The 24,302-nt window shown below is 38.7% G+C and overlaps 1 protein-coding gene across 1 annotated transcript in view; it reads right to left on the minus strand.

The window, feature by feature from the left end:
* The window catches only part of LOC126183283 (DE-cadherin), a 624,501-nt gene that overhangs the window by 5,168 nt on the left and 595,031 nt on the right, over window positions 1-24,302 (minus strand). The window contains exons 18-25 of the mRNA XM_049925115.1: window positions 22,714-22,914; window positions 19,551-19,789; window positions 13,928-14,127; window positions 11,366-11,502; window positions 8,601-8,816; window positions 5,143-5,278; window positions 4,718-4,927; window positions 4,444-4,596 (exon numbers count right to left, since the gene is read on the minus strand). Of these exons, the coding sequence (XP_049781072.1) occupies window positions 4,444-4,596; window positions 4,718-4,927; window positions 5,143-5,278; window positions 8,601-8,816; window positions 11,366-11,502; window positions 13,928-14,127; window positions 19,551-19,789; window positions 22,714-22,914 (1,492 nt within the window). The remainder of the gene's footprint in view (window positions 1-4,443; window positions 4,597-4,717; window positions 4,928-5,142; window positions 5,279-8,600; window positions 8,817-11,365; window positions 11,503-13,927; window positions 14,128-19,550; window positions 19,790-22,713; window positions 22,915-24,302) is intronic.

The following is a 24,302-nucleotide window of genomic DNA, read 5'->3' on the forward strand; positions in this document are numbered from 1 at the left end:
CTGTCAACAACACTAAAGCAGAAATATTATATTGCTGAAAATGACACACATGGAGGAAGGAAAAGGACCTGGCATAGTAAATTTCCACATTCTGCAGAATGCTTATGGAAGAAGCTTAGTCAATTTAGAGGAAGAAACTTAAATGTCTGAAGTTATACATCTAAAGAAAAGGCTAAATATTTCACTATTAATCTGAGCACTGAGAGGTTCACCATTAGTTTGGGTTGACTCACTGACCTGTATGACTGCTGGCAAGTTACCATCCATTGATGCTTTCAATACAATAAAATGGGACATTTTTTGAGTGTCTTTGTGACTGAATATTGGCTTTCAAAGATGAATAATGTCATGGCAAAGAAGCTGCATGCTGTTTGAAGTGAATGTAGATATATCTCAGAACCTAAAATCAACTTTGTTCAATGAGTGGGCGTTGAGCCTTGACACAAATATGAAAATGGAAGTCAGAAATCTTGCTTTTTCTGGACAATTGTACAGTTCACAAAAACCCATCACTTCTGCATAATGTGCTACCCCACAAACAGCAACTCTAAATTAAAACCACTTCACTTGAGAATAATTCAGAATTTCAAAATTTTGTACTGTAAAGAAGTGATGATGGTATTGGGTAGCACTTTGGATATTCAGATGACTAAAGCTGATATAAGCATGGAAGGATATTACCCTGATGATTAGCAAATGTTTAAAGAAATGTGGATTTATCAAGAAGCCACAGAATCAGTGCAACAACAGGAGAGCAGAGCAATTAAATTGGGTTTCCACAATACTTGGGGCTTTCTACCTAACTTAGGATAAAATGTAACATTTGATGATTTTATGTTTCTGATGTCATTTAAAATGTTGTGCGTGTACATCCTTTGAATGAAGTAAATGATGCCATGTTTTCAGCTTTGATGATAATAGTCAATGCACTTACAAAGCACACTGGAAGACAGTGAAGCAAAGAAATATCAATTTTTTTACAAAATAAAATTGTTTTTATATATATTTTTAGCAATTTGCTGATCTTTTGTTTCAAACACTAAAATAAAGTTCTACCTGTTACTTTCTGCTTCTATTTACAAAGAAGTATGTTATTAAAATTATACTACTATTTTTTTAACTTCATTTTTATTGGTGACAAGCTTTTTTTGATTTTTTCTTGATTCCATCTTGATTAATCAAAGTTTTGTTAAATTTATCTCCCAATTACTTCAACTTTTTCTGGGATTGCTTGAACTTGGAATTATCATAAGCCGACTGCAATTGTCCAAAGACACTTAACTACCTACACATTGTAAGAACAGAGATGTAGATACAATGAACACTGTAGATACCAAGCGGAGTAACAATTGTCAAATATATATCCTTACATAAAATGTGGGAAAGAACACAAATGGTATATCTAGCAAGAATGGAAACAGAAGTCATCGGCACCAATATACAAGAGTATGGGCTGACACCTAACAGTAGGGTTTGATAGAACTTCAGGCTGCATAATTTTCAGTTACCTTCAACAAGCTTTTACTCAGTATTACTTCATTTTGCTCTTTTACATGACTGTAAACAAAACACTGGCAATCTCAGCTCAAATTTGAAAGGCAACCCCCCCCCCCAGCATCCAATATATAAAATTAAGGATCATTTATTGTAACAGCCCCTGTGCCTCAATAGTTTTGGTTTTTTGAAGCATTTTGAGTGTCCAGTTTTCTAATGGATGTAAATCAGTATTGGCTTGAATGACATAGAATTAAAGAATAATTCAAGGCTGCACCTCACAACTAAACCCATGTATTTTAGGCCTGAGTTTGTCCTTCCTGTGTGACACTTTGAAGCTTTCTGGTCCAAAAAAGTTGACGTATAGCATTTTTTAAAATAATACTCGACAGTTAATATTTGATCTACAGTGTGTTTGCAAATTCTCTCCACAATGGCAATCTCCATGTGTCTTGCTTTGCAGAGCACAAAAAGTTGTTCAACATTATTACAATTAAAACAATGGAATTAATTAATTATATTAATTACTACTAAATACCCTATACTCATCAATACCACAGTAGATGCTGGAAATGTTTTCTTCTTTCTTGAACACATAGTTCAAAATATTTACATTTATTTGTGAACACCTTTACTGATCTTTCACATGTAATCAAATGCAGATAATAAATTATTGCTGTCTTCTTTTAATCGATTGTATTTGGGTTATACTGATACACAAATGCTTTAGCCACATCCCAAAGGAAATAGTTGGGTGGAGACAGATCCGGTGAGCACAGGGGCCAGAGACCTTTCGTAATTACTCTGTCCCCAAAGATCTCGTCCAAAAGTTGTAGGTACTGGTGTGCACTATCAGCAGAAGTGTTATCTCATTTTTATTTGGGAGGGCAATAAATGGACAAATTATCCTGGAACAATAGACATCTGAAGTGATGGTAGTATCAAAAACAATCAGCCCTATAATTCGTGCTCACATTATGGCAACCCACACTCCCATTTTCTTTGGGTTCAATGACATTTCTGTTAAGGCATGTGGATTTTCTGGTGACTAATTTTGCGAATTAATGTAGTCAGATAGATGAAACCAAGCCTCATCATTGAAAAAGGTTCACTCTAAATCAGCAACTCCATGTATGTTAACAAATCACTGTAAACATTCACAATACACTATTTGCTTCATATGGTTCATATAATGTAATAGTTGCACAGCTGTAATCCTATATGCATACACTCTTGATTCTTTGATTAATGCCTTATGTGCCGTCATACGAGAGACTTTAGCCTCTTGCAATAAACTCCTCATTGATTTTCTTGAACTCTGCAACACGATGCCCTAAATGTCGTCAAGCTTCCATTCTGGTAAAATTGTGGGCCTACCAGTTTGTGGTGCATCATGAACTGAACTTATTGTTTGCAATTTGCTTACTGTGTCACAGTGTGGACACCTCAAAGCAGGAAAATGCCTCACAAGCTCTATTAAGTTTCCTCCTGCATGGAAAACTACTTCCAGTAACTCCACTCTCTCTGCAATAGTTAGCATTCTCACTACAATCAGCTTACACAAGAATTAGACAGTAACACAATCTAACAGCTGCAATGCACACAGAACACTACTACTCCACCCTACCACTGCAGGTTCACAGAACACATGTAGGAAAGGCTTGAATGTGCTGCCAATAAAACGCACCTCGCAAGGCAAGACACATGAGGCTTACTGCTGAGGGGGGAGACTATGGATGTATGGTACCTCAAACATCAACACACACTGCAAAAGAGTGACGCTTTAAATCATCTGATTAATAACAATTTTGACAACAACAAAGAAAAGTTAAAAGTACTGTCAGGATAAGAAACTTATTTACAGACTAAAATACGTGGTATTACATGTTAGTTGCAGCCATGGATTATACTTTCTTGAATAACATTTTGCAGCATTCTGACATGAAAATAAATCTATTGCAATCTCAACACAACCAGTTCTCAACCCCTCCTCCTCTAATGGTACCCTGGACCATTAATTAATTCTTCACTTTGTAACTTTAATTTATCCTTGACTTTCATTTTGAATATACCTCAATTTAAATTTCCTGCCCACTGTAGGACATCATAGCATTCTAAATATTCAACAACTGATAAAATTACTCTGACGATGGACAAATTGTCTGAAAACAGTAACAGCTAGAAAGCACAAATTTTTTTAAAATATAGGCTGACTTGAGCAATTGGTAACTCTTATAGAACATACTGTATCCTTCCAACTCGCTTTGTCATCAGATTTTGTAAAATTTGTCATTTTGAAGCATTCTAGTTGGAAGCTGCTCCTCAGTTGCTGAATTTGTCGCTGGAAATCCATTTTCTGCTAAATCCATCAAATGTTGGCTATTTTCTTTAATTAGGATTCCTGTTCTCATACTTAATAATGCAAGTTTTGGTTGCAGCCATAAAGAGAACATGAAATATGAGTATCTTCCGTGACTTAAGAAGTTGTGAGATGTTGGTGTCAAAAATTTTAAGAAAGAGTAGTACACAAGTCTAACAACAACATAAAAATGTACTGGTTCCATCAGACACTACAATTATGCTGGATTCTGTAAGTGAATGATATCACTTGACAAAGGGAAGGTAACTAGATATTCTTGCAATTAGTTTTCAATTTCCAATCGATAACTGGCACCTGGGTTGCACAACACAACGGCCTTACGGACTCATTGTCAAAGTGTTAAAAATCATTTCCTCATAACATGCAACTTCCTGCCCAGCATTCTTCAATTTACAAATTCATATAACAATCATCAGTATACAGTTGTTATGTTAAATAGTTTTTGTTGAAAAACTATTAGAGCTACCACAATGAAACTTTAGAATCATGAAAATGGATTAAACAACTGTTGCAGTTTCATTTAATATTCATAGACACCACGAAATGTAATTACACTAGCCTCTACTCACCAGATGCCAATGATGATAATGAGCCTGATGAGTTACCATCACCTTCATATGCATAATGTCTGACATCATCAAAAGGTGTGCTCTCTGGGTCATTGTCACATACTTTTTTCTTCCCATCTAAGAATCCACATATATCTGGCACTTCATCTGGTGCTGTTGACAAAGTACATCGAAATTATTATTTCAGTAAAAAATTAACAACATTTGTATGGAACCAATGACTAAGAAATTGAACAGCTGTGTCACTTTTGCCAATGAAAAACCAAAATGTTACCTCTCTTCTTCAAGTTTTCCTTAACAGGAGCCTTGTCATTTGGACCTTGTCCATCATACATGAAACGGAGAACATTCAGATCATAACCTGTCATATCACCCTCACCACCTCCCTCATCCTCATAATTAATAATATTTTCTCTGATGTCATCTGTGTCTTTATACATGTCATCAGACTTGCGTCTCTGCACAACTACTGCCAGGATCAGAACTGAAACAAATTTATTTCACTATTAATTTCAAGGGGACAACATATCATATGTTACAATTACTGTTTATAAGCAAGAGAAGTATATAACTGCAAACAAATATTTTACAAATTAAGAATAACCAATGACGCCAAACCCCTTCAATTTTTTTATTCTATGGCATATTCTACTTTTCTGTTAACATTATTTAAAATGTGTGCAGCAGTAGTATACTTACTGAGGAATATTGCAATACATATTAGTATCGCCACAAGGAAATTGGTGTTAATTCCAAATGAAACAGCTTTTGCTAACCCACGATTACATCCAGGATCCACATTTTTAGCATCACCTGGCATGCCCAAGTTGTATGTCTGGAAGAAAAGTACGAAATGCTTAGTCTCTCCATTCTACAAAGAAGTAAAGATGTACTGAAACCACTAAATCAATATCTGTGACAGCATTATATATATAAGGCCTTTACAAATGTAAGGAAAGGAGTGCTGGATAGGTGTCCAGACATTAGGGCAATTGTGATTCTGTGGCAGCAAGGCCATGGACATGTGGTGCGGATGGATAGGATGTGTGTGTGCGTGTGTGTGTGTGTGTGTGTGTGTGTGTGTGTGTGTGTGTGTGTGAGCGAGTGTATACCTGTCCTTTTTCCCCCCTAAGGTAAGTCTTTCCACTCCCGGGATTGGAATGACTCTTTACCCTCTCCCTTAAAACCCACATTGTTTCATCTTTCCCTCTCCTTCCCTCTTTCCTGACGAAGCAACCAGGGGTTGCGAAAGCTCGAATTTTGTGTGTGTGTGTGTGTGTCTATATATATATATATATATATATATATATATATATATATATATATATATATATATATATATATATATATATATATATATATATATATATATATAAACAAAGATGATGTGACTTACCAAATGAAAGTGTTGGCAGGTCGACAGTCACACAAACGAACACAAACATAAACACAAAATTCAAGCTTTCGCAACAAACTGTTGCCTCATCAGGAAAGAGGGAAGGAGAGGGAAAGAGAAAAGGATGTTGGTTTTAAGGGAGAGGGTAAGGAGTCATTCCAGTCCCGGGAGCGGAAAGACTTACCTTAGGGGTAAAAAAGGACGGGTATACACTCGCGCGCACACACACACATATCCATACACACATATACAGACACAAGCTTGTCTCTTCTTTCATTCAGGCTTCAATCACAACGTAACCCCGCTTTTACACTTTTCAAGAGACTTCAAAAAATTGTGTAAAATGTGGGAAATTGTAAATCATGGGAAATAACATTTTAAGCTGTAAAAGTTACGTATAGGATACCCCCTGCATTTTCACACTTTATGTATGTGCAGGCGTCAAAATACTCATGTCAGGGACTTGTTTATTATCTAACAATGGTTTATTATCTAATAAATCAGCTGATATGGGAACTGATAACTGGGAAGCAGGAACATTTCACTCAATTTCACATGTCATTATAGATGTTTTTGGAATGCCTGCAGCTGTCATTCATTATTTAAATAATGAAACGCTGCTTCAGTTACACATTTTTTTAAGGTTATCACAGTGCTTTTCGAGAATTTTTTCCTCCATATCAAGTGCAAATATTCAAGCAAGTATTTCGCGAGTTGTTTGCATATGTGTTGTTCTGCATCTCTTTAACCGTAGTTGTCTTTTTGAGGTTATCCGGTACTGTGCTTCCTAGTTATGTAGAAAACCCCACACATGCAAACGATCACTCACACGTTTCTTGTGTAACATCACAAAAAATACATATGTAAATATTGCTCTTAACAATGAGAATAAATCCCTGAAACATGTTTTGCTCAGCATGAGAATACATGTAATTCACACCGTGTTTAAACCAAAAACATTGGAACAATGCAAACTGAATGAAGGTGCCAACTAGCGCTCCAAGCAGATAAGAGACAGAACACACTAAATAAGGTTCGACAGAGGTGTGACGACAATTACAACAATCACAGAACTGCTCATGCGCTGTAGAGACAGTTTGGACAGCGTTGTGATTGGTCAGGATACCTTTATTTGTACGAACCCAGTTACTCCTATCAGCCACCATGCAGAGCAGAGAATGGCAGTAGCAGGAGATGCAACATGAACAGTTCCAACTTTTACATGTTTACCAGTTTAAAACCACTAAGTAGAGCACTCTGGTGTTAAACTACTTGATGGCCAACATCATGCCAGCATCATTTTACATCAGTTTCCCCCCCCCCCCCCCCCCACAAGCATTTTTTCATAAAGCCTAAATCCGGAAAAATTATAAATATGTTGACGCAAAATCAAATGTGAATTAACACTGTGGACATAAAATATTTGACAGGAGTGATAAAAAATGTTGTAAACAATGGGAACATGTTAATTCCATGAATGCAAAAGTGGGTTTATACTGTACTACGTCTCCTGTGACTCTGCGATGGGGGATGATACACACAGAAATAACCCTCCTCTCCCTCACTAACATTCTCTCACTCACCTGAACTATCATGCTCTAAAGTTTGTCGTACTTGCTGCCTACCCTGCTCCTGTAGGGATGAGTTAACTGCAAGACCTTTTCCATAAACCTGCTCACCCACCACTTCCTGCATCAGTCGAGTCGTAGATATTTTCTATTGAATTACAAGTAGGGCTACATGCAAAAGCAATGTCATCACATGACAGGAATGCTGCCATTATTTTGTGGCATAGCATATTGGTATGTCAACTAACCAGCTGTCTATCCGCATGACAGCCCACTGTGAAACTAAGAGGCAACCACCATCTCGAGGCAACCACCATCTCAACACCCAGTTCGCCTGTGGTGCACATCACAACACCAATAACTTCAACAACTGTTTCAATAGTAGTTTCAATAGTAGTACCATTTTCATTCCCCTGCACCTGCTCCATTTCCTCTAAACTGCATAGGTAATAACAGTTGTTCTACCACACCCACTGTCCTCACAGTCCACCTACCCTAAACTTCCCCTAGTCCCTGTCTTCAGCTATATTGAAACTGTGCATCTGTTTCAGGTTCCTCTCTGACATATCCTTTATTTTGCAGATGACCAGACATGCAGAAAGCTCAAAACAGTGCACATCCCACTGAAGAACGAAGGATTCATTCAGGAAACAACCCTTTGGGCCATTTCTCTTCCATATCACCTCTTCTTGGGGTGCTAGACATGTAAGACACGCAGGAGAGGTTCTGTGAAATTAGGGAAGTACGGGAGAGGTACTGACAGAAGTAAAGCTGTGAGGATATGTGAGGTGCGCCTAGATAATTCAGTTAGTAAAGATTGTCTGCAAAAGGGCGAGGTTCTGGGTTCAAGTCCTGCTCTACCAAACAGTTCTTACAAGTCTAGAAATAAACCGACTCCTTCGACACCATTTCCACAAATAAAGTATCAATGACATTAAACTTCGAAGTAACTGCTGTCAGTGTAATGTTCTTTTTAGCTATCTGCTCTTACTGTCATGAAGCATCTGTTGAGCATTACATTATCAAAATACATTTGAAATAAACCACATTCATTAATATATGTAGCTCTTTCCTCAGGACAACCATAACGACAACTGCCTTCCAAATAGTTCTTTTGGGCAAAGATAATATAAAAGGAAGAATTTTTAAACTAATGGATGAAATGTAATTGGTAAAATCCATATATTACTCACCTTCCCGTTAAATGTGAGGTTACGAATGCAGCCACCAAAACCTTCCATTACAGGTAAATTACTCCAGTTTAGTCTTGCACCAATCACAGTTAGGTCTGTAAAAGTTCCACCCAGCTGCAATGGGCCGTTCACATTGAGATATTCGTTTGGTGGTACAGGAGCTTTAAAAGACACACATGAGCTCATCTGGCAATGATCAACATCCAGCTCAATAGTCTGAAATAAATAAAGAAATCACTATGAATGTGGTCAACAACTAAAATTTTATTTGAAATTGTATGGTAATAACAAACAAGTAAGGAGCCCTTAAATACCAATGAAAGCAACATTGGTGTAGAGCAACAAAACCGAAAGCCATATCAAATTTTCCTCTTAGAAGAGGAGTATTTTCTGAAATCAACCCTGTGGTCAATAGTTACAACCACATGTTGCACCAGTATTTAAAGGGGGAAAAGGAAAAAAGATTTCTCATCCAGTCCAATACAGCTTTAATCTGATCTGCTTGTTTCCAAATAACAAGTTTTGACCTTAAAACACCGATCCAAAAATATTACAAGTGCTTAGTCAAATCTCACTTGATTATTCAGTGTATGTATAGATCACAGAAATCATTTACGATTTACGTATTTAATTTAAAGCCATATTTACATGAAAGAGCATGCACATATGAAATTATTTTTCGGCAAAGCTAAATGTCAGTTTGGGCAGGAATGTGTGTGTGTGTGTGTGTGTGTGTGTGTGCAGTGAACAGACATTTTTGAGGGACAAGGCAAGGGTACTTAAGAAACATCATTATAACTTCATTAAATTATGTCATTCATTCACAAATTTGCCACACATCCTATTTCACCAAAAGGCACCCATTAAATATTAAATTTATAATACTGCACCCTCATTTCATAAGAAATTTTTTAAGGAGATTTAAAACTTTTGTAGACTGCTTCCTATTGCTATGGACATTTTACAATGGAATGCAATAATTTTGAAACAAGCAACATTCTACTGAGTCACATAATACTCACACTGAACTTTGAGAATATTATGAAAAGTATAGTTGCTACTCACAATTTACTGGAAATGTTAAGTCATAGTCAGGCACTATGGAAAGACTGCTAAGCAAGTAAGCTTTTTGCCAAAAGGCCTTCTGGAGTGGACGACGTGTGTGTGTGTGTGTGTGTGTGTGTGTGTGTGTGTGTGTGTGTCACTCCAGAGGTTGTGTGAGTGCGTGAGTTGTTTACTCCAGAGGAAGACCATTCAGTCGAAAGCTTACTTGTTTCGCTGCCTTTTTGTTGTGCCTGTCTGCAAGTCAACATCTCCACTATATGGTGTGTAGCAATCTATCTTTTCAAATTACTGTCATTATTCAAGCACAGATTTTCCATGGTTTGATTTCACACAGAACTTAGTTTGATCTTTTGATAGTTTGTCTTTAAAACTGAGACACAGAAATTAAACTTTTCATTTTTTCCCTTTTTTGTTGTGCAATGTTTATTTGCATAAAAAGCCTCTGTAGCTCTGAAAAATAACTAGGTTATTACTGTGAACACTATACAATATTTCTGGTCGACATACATGAAAGTTACATACTTCCTAACTCATAGATACTTTCTCTTGGAGTGATGAGGTTGGTTGGTTGGTTGGTCGGGAAAGGCTGTGTTAAAAGGGAAGTTCAGTCATTCAGGCCTCAGGATGAAAGGGAACCACCACTTAAGACAACGAGTGTAGATGAATATTAGTGGAAGGAATCAGAGAGACAGTAAGGACAGAACAAGAAGAAACAATAGATTAGCAGATTTGGGGGATGGGGAGAGAGAAATGAATAGTGCAATTATGAATTAGGATAGAAAAAAGAAGCCACAGTAAACGAAAATGAAAAAAAAAGTGAGGGAGGGGATCAGATAAAGGAGATTAAGTTCTGGAGGGTTTTGGGCTTTAAAGATGTGTTGGAGTGCAAGTTCTCATGTGAAAAGTTCAGGGAAACTTACCTGGTGTGGTGGGGAGATCCAAATAAGCCTGTGTGGTGTAGCAAGCATTCAGGTCCTTCGAGTCTAGCAGTGGAGCATGTTCAGCAACTGGCTACTGGGTGTACCTAAGATGGACTGTTCTCCTATGCCCATTTATGCGCTTCGTCTGTTCAGTGGTGGTCATGTCTATATGAAAATTGCACACTGTACACAAGTAGCTGATAAACAAGTCTGGCTCCACAAGCTGCTCTGCCTTTTAATATCATAAGACTTGCTAGTGTTGGATCTGCAGTAAGTAGTAGTGGGTTGCTGCATGGGGCAACTTTTGCAGTGTGAATTATTGCACAGGTAGGGGATGGGTAGGGGTAATTGTTTCAGATTAACATAAGATTGTACTTTTTATTTTCATGTATTACGATATTTTCTTTTTCTTTTCTTTTCTGCAGTTTTCTGTCTTAATTCTTAATTGCACCATTAATTAATTTTGTCATAATATATATTTACTTCTCACTCTGTCTTTATCTCGTGACAGAAGCTGGTACATTGCTTACCAATGTGCTATCTCTGATTTACTCTCCTGACAACTCCCCCTTCGAATATGCCTTGGGCACATGTATTCCAAATGATGTTTTCAATGCTTGCCAAAAATAATATATATGTTTATTCTCTGCTGCATTTAATTCTTAACTTGTATTTAGCAATGTTTACTCAAGTGATAGAAACATCATGGCATCAATACAATTCAATCCTTAAATATGTTAATTATGATTATCCAGGAGTCTGTCATAATAATTTTATTACCGTTTTGCTCCAAAGAATATCAATGAAGTGAGGTTTTCCATCAGTTAGCTTTTGATTTTGTTCAACTAATACTGTTCCAGAACCATAGTCCATTAGCAGCCGAAGGAATCCATTTTGCAGGTATAAAGCCATGAAATCTGGAGAAAAAAAAAGCAGTTAACATATTTATCTAATTACGTTTATTATGAACATGAAGACTACGAATCATACACAAATACATTTCAGGCTGGTTGATTTCAAATTTTCATCACTGGGCACATGCAAAAAACACTTTGTCAGTACTAATGCAGTTTATGGAGAATACATCATATTTTAGATAATGGCACACGAAAAAGGCCATAAATGTGTCAAACAATGACATGAAAGAAAGAATTGAACACCTTAATGGAAACAGAAAAAAATTTACGCAACGGTTATAACTTTGCCTTTTGTTACTCACTATCACCCAGAACTTCAGTGCCTTAATACATTATACCACCGCAGCTAAAACCTTCTCAAGTAAAACCCCGAAATGATTATCTTTCCTTAACATTACCCACATACATGTAAATCTACATGTACATACATACTCCACAAGCCATCATACAGTCCATAGCAGAGGGAACCACATCTAAAACTAGTTATTTCCTTTCCTGTTTCACTCATCTCATCTTCATGATCCTTCTGCAAAATGTACATTGGCAAAATGTACACTGACATTCTGCAGTCAGCCTCAAATGCACTTTCTCTAAACTTCCACAATAGTGACTCATGAAAAAAAGCATCATCTTCCCGACACACACTTTGCAGAATTTTCCCAATAAAATGAAGTCAAGCTTTTGCCTTTCCTACAACTAATGTGACGTGCTCATTCCATACCATATCGCTTTGCAATGTTACACCTAGACGCACAGCATCCAATACAGTGGACAGCTGTTAATGATCAAAAAAGTGAAGTTTTCAATCAGTCCTGAGGGTGCAAATGCACACAATCCACTGCAGTGGGCACTTCCTACTGGTGTTGTGTCCTGCATACATGTGCAGGCCCTGATTAAAAATGGCAGAGAAGTGACCATTAAAAGCTGTCTACTGCAGTGAAAAGCATACCACATTGGCAGAGTGTATGATTGGACATAGAAGAACTGTCTGCCCTTGGCCTGTCCACTATGTAGCTACTGTCCATACTAGAGCAAGACTCGAAAGATCCAACTGCTATACCATGTGGGCCATTTGGAACCTCTCGTGCAGCGCCAATTTCCTGAATTATGGAGATAGGAACTTATCTCCAACATTTTATCTTGTCTTCCCACCCTCTTATACTCCAATTAAAATTACTTTGTGATTGATTGATTGCAGTGGTGGGTGACAGTTGCCAGCATTAAACCAGTCACATTTCACAAGGCATTGTGTATACCTATAAAAAAACAGCAACACATCGAGCATATGGCGCTCAAGAAAGAAGTACAATTGGATAGCTACTGGTCCCTACCACTCGACTTCCTTTAACATTAATCACAAAGTAATTTTAATCTGAGTACAGCCTAACTCCATCCTCTATCTTATTTCCTATACTGGTGTGCAAGGTAACAATAAGAATAATAAAATTCTTATTATTATTTACTTATTCATCCCCACCCCACCCCACCCCACCAAATACCTTCAACTCTGTTCTCTCTCTCTCTCTCTCTCTCTCTCTCTCTCTCTCTCTCTCTCTCTCCACTTATTTCTTTTCCTTATCTGCAGTAGTTGCCACCTTTAATTTTTCTCTTATTGCTCTAACCAGCTTTAATTCCTGCTCTGTTCCTTGCATCTTCTCCGAGTTTGATCTGGTACAGTGCTCAAATTCATACACTTCCTGACACAATTTCTTCACTTTTGCCTCCCTTCTTCCTCATTCCAGATCTCGCTTCCCATGTATGGGGTCCTGGGTTCGATTTCCGGCGGAGTCAGGGATTTTTCCTGCCTCGAGATGACTGGGTGTTGTTGTGTCGTCTTCATCATCATCAACATCATTCACCCTCATTAAGGTCGGAGGAAGGCAATGGCAAACCATCTCCACTAGGACCTTGCCTAGTACAGCAGTGTATGTGTCCCGCATCGTCCCCTATGCTCCTCAGAGTATTGGTGGTGGTGGTCGTCGTCGTCATCGTCGTCATCATGTGTGCTGGAAGTTGTGATTTCTGAAGGTAAGTAATGGCAAGTCCTTCTGCCAGCAATTTTACCCCATGCGAAGAGTTAGATAAGATAAATAAAGCTGTTATGAACTTCTAAACTTCATCACTGTCCTGCATGAATAAACGAATGAATATAAGACAATTGTCCTTTCTGTTTAACTTGCTGCACTTCTACACTTCCCTCTGCTCCTCTGACAAATACTTTTTCCACTACTTTTTTAAATTCTGCATCTACTAATGCATGTACTAAATTAAAAAACACAATACACAAAATGGATAATTGGTACAGTAAGGAAATACATTAATATATATTTTAATAATATAGTATCATTCTACTAGGAGTTATCTGCTCCAATCTTTGAAATTTATTTCAATGTTTCTCATGAAATAATTAATATTTAATAGATACCTCTGACATTATGACCAGAAGTTGGAGTAACTGGTCCAACATAAAATATTAATCCATCATCCAAATGTGGTGTAAGTTCTAGTGAAATATGGCCTTGTTCACAAGCATCCAAGGATGGGTACAAAGCATAGCCATTACCATAGAATCCAACAGAAATTATCTCGCACTGTGGACCTTCAAAGCCTTCAAGACATTCACACCTGCAAAAGAGTTACCAAAATATTTTTCACTCTCAAATTCAGAGAGTTTATATTTTATTTAATTACAGAAACTCACTAATGAGGGTCCATCAAGTCCAGTATTAAAACTAAAGCAGAAATATTATGTTGATGCGCAAGTTCATAGGGTTTTTCTTTTGTTTGTTGGTAGTGCAGCTGCTATGGGTTTATTTATCAACTGTCATCGTATGTTGTTCACTGTTGCTATCAGAGTTGTCATTTTGTCACTTGAAGATAGCAAGTGGAGCTGTGGATGCTATAAAATAGAGTGCCAAGTGGAGAAATCTGAACATTTCTAACGTATTCTTCTGTTCAATTCAGTGATAACAATAGTGGAGGCAACCAGAAACAGTTGTGTTATGTATACGGACAATGCAACCGAACGAAGCACAGCAAGAAAATGGTTTCCTTGTTTTAAGGAGGATCGTTTTGACATTAGGATCTCTCCAGGTTCAGGAAGACCTTCAGTGTTTGATGAAAATTGTTTAAACACATTAATCCACAACGATCAATGTCAGTGTAATTGCAAACTGGCAAATGCGACAAACTGTGAACATCCCACCATCATGGGACATTTGCATGTAATGTGGAAGATTAAAAAAATCTGGGGTATGGGTACTGCATACTGTAAGTCAAAATTGCGAAAATCAGCAGACAGCCATATCTACTTGCTCATCATCAATTGGTTCGTGAAGAGCACCAACTTTTCCTATCCTGTATCATTGCTAGTGACAAGAAATGGTCTCTTTATGCAAAAATAAGGGAAGAAAAGGAATGGCCGAGCCCAAACAAAGCAGCAACTACCCATACAAGAACCTGCATGCACCCACAAAAGATAATGTATCTGCTGGAACAGCAATGGAGTGGTGTGGAGGAATTGCCTCCCCAAGGCGTAACTTCACTGCTAACATTTACTGTCAACAACTGAGATGTCTTTCCAACACAAACCAAAAACTATGACCAGGAAGACTGCATGAAATGATGCTATTCTGTGGTATATATTATATATATATAAAAACAAAGATGATGTAACTTACCAAACGAAAGTGCTGGCATGTTGATAGACACACAAACAAACACAAACATACACACAAAATTCAAGCTTTCACAACCAATGGTTGCTTCATCAGGAAAGAGGGAAGGAGAGGGAAAGACAAAATGATGTGGGTTTTAAGGGAGTGTGTAAGGAGTCATTCCAATCCCGAGAGTGGAAAGACTTTTACCTTAGGGGGGGAAAAAAAAAGGACAGGTATGCGCATGCGCACACACGCGCACGCACATATATATATATCCATCCGCACATACGCAGACACAAGCAGACATTTGTAAAGGCAAAGAGTTTGGGCAGAGATGTCAGTCAAGGCAGAAGTACAAAGGCAAAGATGTTGTTGAATGACAGGTGAGGTATGAGCGGCGGCAACTTGAAATTAGCGGAGGTTGAGGCCTGGTGGGTAATGGGAAGAGAGGATATATTGAAGGGAAAGTTCCCATCTCCGGAGTTGTGATAGGTTGGTGTTAGTGGGAAGTATCCAGATAACCCGGACGGTGTAACACTGCGCCAAGATGTGCTGGCCGTGCACCAAGGCATGTTTAGCCACAGGGTGATCCTCATTACCAACAAACACTGTCTGCCTGTGTCCATTCATGCGAATGGACAATTTGTTGCTAGTCATTCCCACATAGAAAGCTTCACAGTGTAGGCAGGTCAGTTGGTAAATCATGTGGGTGCTTTCGCATGTGGCTCTGCCTTTGATCGTGTACACCTTCCGGGTTACAGGACTGGAGTAGGTGGTGGTGGGAGGGTGCATGGGACAGGTTTTACACCGGGGGCGGTTACAAGGGTAGGAGCCAGAGGGTAGGGAAGGTGGTTTGGGGATTTCATAGGGGTGAACCAAGAGGTTACGAAGGTTAGGTGGACGGCGGAAAGACACTCTTGGTGGAGTGGGGAGGATTTCATGAAGGATGGATCTCATTTCAGGGCAGGATTTGAGGAAGTCGTATCCATGCTGGAGATCCACATTCAGAGTCTGATCCAGTCCCGGAAAGTATCCTGTCACAAGTGGGGCACTTTTGGGGTTCTTCTGCGGGAGGTTCTGAGTTTGAGGGGATGAGGAAGTGGCTCTGGTAATTTGCTTCTGTACCAGGTCGGGAGGGTAGTTGCGGGATGCGAAAGCTGTTTTCAGGTTGTTGGTGTAATGGTTCAGGGATTCCGGACTGGAGCAGATTCGTTTGCCACAAAGACCTAGGCTATAGGGAAGGGACCGTTTGATGTGGAATGGGTGGCAGCTGTCATAATGGAGGTACTGTTGCTTGTTGGTGGGTTTGATGTGGACGGATGTGTGAAGCTGGCCATTGGACAGATGGAGGTCAACGTCAAGGAAAGTGGCATGGGATTTGGAGTAGGACCAGGTGAATCTGATGGAACCAAAGGAGTTGAGGTTGGAGAGGAAATTCTGGAGTTCTTCTTCACTGTGAGTCCAGATTATGAAGATGTCATTAATAAATCTGTACCAAACTTTGGGTTGGCAGGTCTGGGTAACCAAGAAGGCTTCCTCTAAGTGACCCATAAATAGGTTGGCGTACGAGGGGGCCATCCTGGTACCCATGGCTGTTCCCTTTAATTGTTGGTATGTCTGGCCTTTGAAAGTGAAGAAGTTGTGAGTCAGGGTGAAGCTGGCTAAGGTAATGAGGAAAGAGGTTTTAGGTAGGGTGGCAGGTGATCGGTGTGAAAGGAAGTGCTCCATCGCAGCGAGGCCCTGGATGTGCAGAATATTTGTGTATAAGGAAGTGGCATCAATGATTACAAGGATGGTTTCCGGGGGTAACAGATTGGGTAAGGATTCCAGGCGTTCGAGAAAGTGGTTGGTGTCTTTGATGAAGGATGGGAGACTGCATGTAATGTGTTGAAGGTGTTGATCTATGTAGGCAGAGATACATTCTGTGGGGGCTTGGTAACCAGCTACAATGGGGCGGCCAGGATGATTGAGTTTGTGACTTTTAGGAAGTAGGTAGAAGGTGTCAGTGGGGTCAGGAGGTTGATGGAGCCAGGTGAAAGGTTTTGTAGGGGGCCTAAGGTTCTGAGAATTCCTTGAAGCTCCGCCTGGACATTAGGAATGGGATTACCTTGGCAAACTTTGTATGTAGTGTTGTCTGAAAGCTGACACAGTCCCTCAGCCACATACTCCCGACGATCAAGTACCACGGTCGTGGAACCCTTGTCCGCCGGAAGAATGACTATGGATCGGTCAGCCTTCAGATCATGGATAGCCTGGGCTTCAGCAGTGGTGATGTTGGGAGTAGGATTAAGGTTTTTGAAGAAGGATTGAGAGACAAGGCTGGAAGTGAGAAATTCCTGGAAGGTTTGGAGAGGATGATTTGGAGGAAGAGGAGGTGGGTCCCGCTGTGACGGAGGACGGAACTGTTCCAGGCACGGTTCAATTTGGATAGTGTCTTGGGGAGTTGGATCATTAGGAGTAGGATTAGGATCATTTTTCTTCGCGGCAAAATGATATTTCCAGCAGAGTGTACAAGTGTAAGACAGTAAATCTTTGACGAGGGCTGTTTGGTTGAATCTGGGAGTAGGGCTGAAGGTGAGGCCTTCGGATAGGACAGAGGTTTCGGATTGGGAGACAGGTTTGGAGGAAAGGTTAACTACTGAATTAGGGTGTTGTGGTTCCAGATTGTGTTGATTAGAATTTTAAGGTTTTGGGGGGAGTGGGGCTGGAAGTGGGAGACTGAGTAGATGGGAGAGACTGGGTCTGTGTGCAATGAGAGGAGGTTGAGGTTTGCTGGAAAGTTTGTGAAGGGTGAGTGAGTTGCCTTTCCGGAGGTGGGAAACCAGGAGATTGGATAGTTTTTTTGAGGTGGAGGGTGGCATGCTGTTCTAATTTGCGGTTGGCCTGTATGAGGATGCACTGAACAGCCGGTGTGGATGTGGGAGAGGAAAGATTGAGGACTTTCATTAAGGATAGGAGTTGACGGGTGTGTTCATGAAGGATTAGGTGGGTGAGGGCAATGGATTGTTCAGTTTGGAAGGTTCGCAGGAGAGATTCTGTAAAGTTTGGAAAGTAGGAGATGAGGTACTGGCAGAAGTAAAGCAGTGAGGGCAGGGCGTGAGTCGTCCTTGGGAAGCTCAATTGGTAGAGCACTTGCCCGCGAAAGACAAAGGTCCTGAGTTCGAGTCTCGGTCCGGCACACAGTTTTAATCTGCCAGGAAGTTTCATATCAGCGCACACTCCGCTGCAGAGTGGAAATCTCATTCTCACCACAAATTTGTTGGCAACAAATTCTACCAACAAACATCTTTTTGTTGACCTTAGTGAATATGCTCAGCTCCTTTAAGATGAAGGTGTGTGAATCCCGTACATGTTTCTAATTAATTATCCTGTAGGTCATCAATAAATTAAAATACAATTTGTTACCTTACTAATGATAGTGTAAAGGTTCACAATTATTCTCTTGACAGAACTAACTTGGATACACCTTCTAACAGGCTTAGTATATGATTTTTCCAATACTTTTATTCATATGTACATACAAGAACTTTAAAAATGAATAGGACAGAAAATTCCTTATTACTACATTACACTAACTGAAGAGAACATATGTTGGAAAGCACAAAATGGGACAAGATGGGTTATTCTTGAATTTGAGAACCAGTACATTTGTGCAAACCCAGTTCATATATTTCAAAAAACTATCCCACACCTGGCTCTTCAATTGCTACTTCTTTGCTCAACTTGACAGCACACTTTCATCACCTGCAAAAGATTGCCTCTACCTACTGCTTCAAACAGTGATTCTTCATTAATATAGAATAAGAATAATAACTCAGTAATTATTTAATCCTGGGGAATGTTCTGTGGACTTCCCCCCGGTGCGCACAATGTAGAGCACGGGACTGTACCATGTATCATTTAAATATGTAATATTTCACACAGCATATTTTAACAAGGACAGTCAAATACCATTGACGAAACACATCAGATTCACTGTAGTGATATTTTGGCCTTTTTAAAATGTGGTTGAGAGGGTTTTCTATACAGACTAATAACAAGTCATGTGTAATATAAACTAAACTGTGCATTATGTACATCAAGCAAATATTTAAGACAAATTACAATTCTAGAAAACTTAGATTAATATCTGATCAACCTCAGAATATGAATCATCTGTAGTTTTCATGCATTATCCTGAAATTTATGCAGCAAGTAGAAAATAACAAGAAGTCTGTATCAGTTTGGTGACAAGATTTTCTTCCAAACATGAGGTAATACTGGTGTAAAATCATCACAAAGAATAAAGTCAAAATTTTCTAGCAATAATTTTAGTTAAAGTACTCTCTCTCTCTCTCTCTCTCTCTCTCTCTCTAATTTCTTTTCATAAGCTTTGAAGCAACAACATACCTTTCACCAACTGCAGTGCCTCCATTGAGGCAGACAATTCTCTCTGGTAGAACTGCACAGCTGCAAATGGGATCTACTACTGCCCTTACACCCACAAATGAGGATGTATTTGTATACACAGCATATGGTTTATTTGTTTTGTTGAGAAAATTTCTACAAGACGACTCACAATATACTTTTTCTAATAAACATTCATCAATATTTATCATCAGCATTTTCACGCCCAGGTCTCGTTCAATCTGAAAAAGAGAACACACTAAATTGGTGAACCTTAATAATTCAGTCCTCTCACTGGTCTCTGCATCTACCAGGCAGCCCACAACTTTTTCCCTTATTTTCATTCCATCTGTAGTGTGTTAATTAATGTTCTTAGATACCAAAAACAGACGCTATTATGAAAACTTTCATACAGGTCACAAGTGTTGCACGTTCATCTCATGAACACAAATATTTTCCAACTACTCTTATTACACTACATACATCTTGTTTGAGTAGTATTAAGTTCAGAACATACTGTTTAAACAGCATCACAAAAGTAATAAATTCAATAATTACAGCAACTGAGTCACTATTTATGCACTCTCTCTCCACTAACAAATGAATGTACTGTTTTAAGCATCATTGTTTTTCTATAACTCAACCTCCACCCCATGCTGCTCAGAGATGTACGAGATATGTTCAAAAAATTCCAGAACTTTGTACACAAAATTTTTCTATGCTTACCTTTTACTTGTGAATGGTCTCCCCCTAAATACTCTCCTCCACAACTGATACACCACTCCCTAAGACCATTTCCACTTCTGAAAACAGTCTTGTCTGCGAATTTTATTTTATCTCATCTATAGTGGCAAACCTCCATTCTTTCAACAGGATTTTCAATTTTGGAAATAAAAAAAAAAAAAGTCCATAGGGGCCAGGTCTGGAGAGTACGAAGGATGAGGCAACACACTGATTTTGTGTTTTGCGCAATTGCCACACACCATTGGGGATGAATGTGTAGGTGCATTATCATGATGCAAAAGCTGTGAATTGTCTCACCACATTTTCTCGCAGGAATCGCAACACATCCCGATAGTACCATCAATTTAACTGTTTGGTCCTGTGCCATGCATTCACAACTGTAGACCCATATCTCATCACCAGTTATGAGTCTCTTAATGAACATCTCATTCTCATTTGTATGATCCAAAAGCTCTTGACAGATTGTGAGATGCAGGTTTCCTGTGCATTCCAAGATGCTGCAACAAGTTTTCATGACGTGATTAAACTGAAATGTTACATTCTTCTGCAATCTCTCTGATCAGTCTTCAATTGCCACACACAATTTTGCTGACGTTCCCGAGGTGAGCGTTATAGGTAGATGTCAAAGGGCATCCTGAATGAAGATCATCTTTAACTTCCATCCAACCATTTTTAAACCATGTGAACCACTCCGAACATAGAGTATAGTTTAAGCACTTATCACCATTGGCACTTATTTGGTGTGTGTCTTTAAAGGTTTACTTGAGTTTCACACAAAATTTAATGCAGGCGCATTGCTCCTCTAACTCCGTCATCTCAAAATTCGCAAACTGTGCAACACATTGTTCTACCCAATATAGCACTGAAAAATAACGAACAGGCATAAAACAATGAAACTTCTGTCCATTACACATTAAACACAGGCGTGTGCAGGGGTACCAGTCACATTTTGCTCCAACGAACAACTGACACTAAATTACGGATGTTCTGAAATGTTTTGAACAGATCTCACATTTAGTTTTTTTATTACATCTAGTCGACCCATTCAGCCCTGAAACTTACCTTTTTTAATGCATGCAACTGACAAATACTTTAAAATCTGTGCCAATACCGATTATTCACATTCGGTTTTTTCCCCTTTTACAAAGGGACATAAGATAAAGGGTGCAAGCCGTTTTTCTATCATGTGGTGAAAATCACTGTGAAAGAAGGCCAATTACAAGTAACCAAGATATTCATTTCTGAAATAATTTCTCTGCTATGCATTTTGCCTTGCCAGTTAATTTGTATTCAAAAATTTTTATTTTTATTTTTTTAATTTCTCACTTTAATATTCCCCTACAACATTCAAGTACAATTCATTGTAGCCTACATCCCAAGTAAGATTGTAGCTTCAGCAAAGGTTGCTTCCTCCTATCGAACACGATCTTCTGACAATATGCCCGCTACAAACCCACTGTCTGTACCCAATAAGGAGTGAATGTGAGAGAGAAATAACATATTGCCTGTTGGCTACTGCCTGGAACATCAGTTCTAAACCGAAGACTCTCTCTGGCCCTCCCTTTCAGCTAGCAATAATAAGATTCTTTCCCTGTTTTTTTTTTGTTTTTTTTTTAATTTTATTCTGACATTGAAATTAATGTCATGACTATTGTAATGGGCTAACAAGACTTCACAAAACAACCTGAGTGGGCCCATTTGTTGTATTCCAAACAAGGAATAAATTCCTTTCAGTTCATGATAATCTATGTCTTATAATTCAATGGCCCCCAAGAGCATGCCCACATCATGGCAATCCTGACCAGGTCCCTTCTCAGGCTGTAAGCTGCCAATATGCAAGAATTTCAATTTGGAACTGCTATTGCCAATACAATGATGAAATTATAACAACTGAATCGTAGTGTTTGATACATACAAAACCATGAACAATTGAATTCAACGTAATTCAGTACACTTTATCTGACATAGTAAGAAAGTTATCTATGCCTGCACTAACGTAGATCAACTTCCTTGTTTCTGTGTTTCTGTTCCCTTACTTCATCTTCAAAATCTCTTTTTTCCTTTAGCTTTTAGAAACACACAGCTCCAAAAGAAATGGTTCCTCTGACGTAAAATTTCTTTGAATTCTGTTATGTCAGAGGAGCAATAACAGCAGTAATAATATTAATAAAGAGGTATGAAAAGCAATCACAAAACATATGAACTATTAATTATATATCATACCATGCTCACCATAGGGAGTGCATAGTATGATATGTTCAAGTGACAAAACTAAATCTAAATATTCAACCTAAGTGCTCATCAGAACAAAAGAAAAAAGGGGAGGGGAGGGGGGGGGAGGAGGAGGAGGAGGAGGAGGACAGACTTTCATGCTACTGTTCCACCCTACTCCCCAAAAGTAGTCAGTAAGCAATAAACTCACCTCATCTTGATGCTCTGCAACTATTGCATTTAACCGTTCTGGTTGGTAGTAAGGGGACCCATGTGCCGAAAACCTTACATCTAGTACATCCGTGCTATCATTGTGAGGTGAATGGAGAACTGTAAAAACGTCCACATTTTCAAGGCTCACATTGAGGTATTTTGAAAGTTTTAACTGAAGCAGGTTCTTCATGCTGGGTTTCTGAAATATAAAAATAGGGTAGCATTAAAAATACGTAGTGCAATATCATTTATGTGAGAAGTAGAAAGTGACTATCAGTAAAGCTGAATATTTTAGGGGTCAGTAAGGTGATTATTTTAGATGAACATACAACAGAACAGATCAATGACTTCTGGAGGCAGCACACACAAGAAAATTATATTAATATAAGACATATCAAGATACTTCAGTTCAATATTGTAAGCAAGGAGCAATATCAGTTTTTAGCTTCTAAGACTCAAAGAACTGCCTAGAAGCAGTCAATTACAGATCTGTAAATGCCCAAAAGTTGGGGCAGTGTGAGGTATTGTTGCAGTGTTGCACGGCTCCCAATAATTTTACACTCACTTGCCACCTTCTCTTCTAACCTCGTAATTTAATAAACCTAACATATCCTCTAAAATACGTTAAAATTGATCATCTGTGGTCATATGATGTCCTAATGGATCAATAATCACTACTGGCTGTGGATCAAACTCTACGGCTGCTTTTATTGTGCAACTACATAACAGGTAATAAATACCCCACAGCGTTGTCTCAGCAGGGACTTAGTAACAGGCAGAACACTTGCCAGTGTCTGTCCTTGGATGTTGCATTATACCAGCAAATCCCCTAGGATGAAACAGTGCCAATTGCCCCCTCAGATTGCATCACTCTTTGATATAATCTCAGCCCTGGTTTTGCCACCTCTCGCACTGGCAATTTCTTTCCATGCCACTAATTATGCTTTATTTTCCAGCTGTAACTCACCAACTTCAGTATTTCATCAGGAATCATAAAAATTCTGATTCATACATAAATTTGCTACAAGGATAGAGTTTAGCTGGAAATGATTTCTTCAACTGTAACTGTAAATCGAACTTACAAGGACATAACAGATTTCTGAGTGTTTTATTTATGATATGTGAAGTTCAGAATTCAAATATTGATGTCCCAAAGCAGTTTCATGCAACTCTAAAAACTCTCAAGAAAATCAGTTTTGAAGTTAACCAAGTGACTTTAAATCATTAATGGTACAACAATTTTCAAAGTCAGTATGGCTCTATTGGGAGCACTCAAGAGGTAATTGCTGGATCGCTGGTTCTAGTCTCATTTTGGTCATACTTTTTTGTTGCAAACCCATCCCCCACCCAAATTCAAATACCTATGTCATTAAAACATTAAATTTAAAGATATGATAAATAACAAATATCTCATTATCATTTTTATGAAAATTTAATGCGAATTGAGGGCAGCACAATACTAATAGCACCTCTTTAAGATGACAGTTCAAACCTGTAGTGTGCTTGCTACTATTAGTTAGTGACATTTGTGGTAACCGAGATCCCAGCACTTACACTAGTGGAATTACCTGTGGAGCAGGCCACAGG

This window comes from Schistocerca cancellata, chromosome 1 (assembly GCF_023864275.1).
Source record: "Schistocerca cancellata isolate TAMUIC-IGC-003103 chromosome 1, iqSchCanc2.1, whole genome shotgun sequence".
Taxonomy (NCBI): domain Eukaryota; kingdom Metazoa; phylum Arthropoda; class Insecta; order Orthoptera; family Acrididae; genus Schistocerca; species Schistocerca cancellata.